This window comes from Pongo abelii, chromosome 20 (assembly GCF_028885655.2).
Source record: "Pongo abelii isolate AG06213 chromosome 20, NHGRI_mPonAbe1-v2.0_pri, whole genome shotgun sequence".
Lineage (NCBI taxonomy): Eukaryota > Metazoa > Chordata > Mammalia > Primates > Hominidae > Pongo > Pongo abelii.
This window is the reverse complement of record NC_072005.2, coordinates 43,904,195-43,905,961: the sequence shown is the minus strand read 5'-3', so window position 1 is coordinate 43,905,961 and position 1,767 is coordinate 43,904,195. Positions and strand designations below refer to the sequence as shown.

General features: G+C 60.7%; 1 protein-coding gene across 2 annotated transcripts; it reads right to left on the bottom strand.

The window, feature by feature from the left end:
* Nucleotides 1–105: 105 nt before the first annotated feature.
* On the bottom strand, nucleotides 106–1,757 carry C20H19orf33 (chromosome 20 C19orf33 homolog). Of its 2 annotated transcripts, XM_002829157.4 has the most exons (4): nucleotides 814–1,757; nucleotides 607–722; nucleotides 412–474; nucleotides 106–253 (listed from the first exon to the last, which is right to left on the bottom strand). In XM_002829157.4, the coding sequence occupies exons 1-4, from the start codon at nucleotides 896–898 to the stop codon at nucleotides 149–151; spliced, it is 369 nt and encodes a 122-aa protein (XP_002829203.3). In that variant the 5' UTR covers nucleotides 899–1,757; the 3' UTR covers nucleotides 106–148. The 2 variants fall into 2 exon arrangements, with proteins under 2 accessions (XP_002829203.3, XP_054396328.1); XM_054540353.1 differs by lacking the exon at nucleotides 106–253 and having other exon boundaries at nucleotides 414–545; nucleotides 814–835.
* Nucleotides 1,758–1,767: the final 10 nt, after the last annotated feature.

Here is a 1,767-nt window from a genome sequence, read left to right as displayed (position 1 = left end):
TGGGCAGCCTCTCCTTGGCCGCGCGCACGAATGGGCGGGCCCAGCCCTGGGCAGGGGGCAGGGAGCTAGGGACGGGCCAGAGCAGGCACCACGCTGACCAGTCGCAGAAGGCAGAGAGGAAGATTTAATGAGCCCTGTCCAGGGCCCTTCAGTGGGGAGCCTCCTTCTTGCCCTTCTCCTTCTTCTTCTTCACTTTGGGCTTCTTGGCCTTGCCTGGGGTGCTCTCGTGCTGCTTGGAGCCAGCAGCGTGGGGCTGTGGGGCCGAGGGCAGGGATGGGAGAGAAGAGATGGTTCTGGGCTGGAAGCGAGACAGGGGGACCGCTCCCCGTACCCTCTCCGCCAGCCCCAGCGCTGGGACGGCTGTCTGGGGTGCAGGGCACGTGCTTGGGGACGCTGGCGAGAGCCCCTTACCTTCACATCCGTGTCCGAGTCGCTGGAGCTGCTGCTGGAGTCGGAAGAGCTGTGGTGTCCTTGCTGGATGGAGGTGCGGCAGTGAGGCGGTGCCCCTTACCCAGCCCCCGAAGTTGGAAGCCCAAGGCAGGACCCTGGGGTCAGGGGCAACCCCACCCTTCCCGCCCCTCCGCAGCCGGTGATGAGGCGACTTACCTTTGGACCCGGACCTGCCCCTGCCTCCGGCCGGCCCTGAACTTTGTGGGGACTGAGCTTGGGGTCTCCCCCATGGCCCACCCCCACACCGGGCTTCTGGGACGTGGGCTCCAGGGCTGTGGAGAGAAGTTGGGTGGTTGGTGCACGCAGCTTCTGGGCTTGAGTCCGGCCCCCTGCACCTCCCATCCACACTCCCCAGGAGCTCACCTGCTCCTAGGTCGAACTCCATGGCGGTGAGAGAAGATGTGTCCCAAGGCCAAGGGCGCCTGGGCCCTGCAGAGGAGCGCAGCATGGGGGGGAGCGCTGAGACCTGCCCGTTGGAGGAATGCTGAGACGCCCCACCCAACCTCTATCCTTGTCCTTAACCCTGACTCACTGCCTGGCACCACCCAGCATTTCCTCTGTGAGAAGTGGGGGAGATGGACAGGTGACTGCCTCCACCAGCCTTGGTGCCTGAGGGGAGGCCGACTGAGGGGGGGCTCTGTGGATGGCATTCAGGGAGCTACAGGTTTCCCCCAAAAGCTCAGATGCTGGTTCTTGAAGAGGGAGGTGTTGCCCCTGGCTTCCTGCGTACCGCGACAATACAGCTTCCTCCGCGGCGCTTTAACACGCAGGGCACTGCTGCCAGGGGCGTCCCGTGTTCTAACTCGCTCCCACAGCCCCTCCGGCTTGGTGAGCAGCGTCTGAGGGGTGAGGGGCATAGACTTGGAGCCAGTCTGCTGCACTAGATGCCAGCTGTGTCACTTAGCAGCAAGGTGACCTCAGCAAAGTTGTTTTACCTCTGTGCCTCAGTTTCCTCATCTGTAAATAACAGCTACCCATGGGATTGATGTGAGAATCAGATGAGTTAATTTCCTAGAATGGTGTCTGGCATGAAGTACTGATAATGTGTTGGTTTTTTAAAAAATAAAAGGTAGGTGTTTTAGGCCAGTCATGGTGGCTCACGCCTGTAATCCCAGCACTTTGGGAGGCCGAGGCAGGTAGATCACCTGAGGTCAGGAGTTCAAGACCAGCCTGGCAACATGGTGAAACCCCGTCTGTACTAAAAATACAAAAATTAGCGGGGCGTGGTGGTGCACACCTGTAATCCCAGCTGCTCCAGAGGCTGAGACACGAGAATCACTTGAACCTGGGAGGCAGAGGTTTCAGTGAGCCAAGATC

Coding starts and splice junctions, on each gene's coding strand:
- C20H19orf33 (XM_002829157.4), bottom strand. CDS start 898: ATGCTGCGCTCCTCTGCAGGGCCCAGGCGCCCTTGGCCTTGGGACACA. Junction 475..606: donor GGGCAGGTCCGGGTCCAAAG/GTAAGTCGCCTC, acceptor ACCTCCATCCAG/CAAGGACACCACAGCTCTTC. Junction 254..411: donor ACTCGGACACGGATGTGAAG/GTAAGGGGCTCT, acceptor TCGGCCCCACAG/CCCCACGCTGCTGGCTCCAA.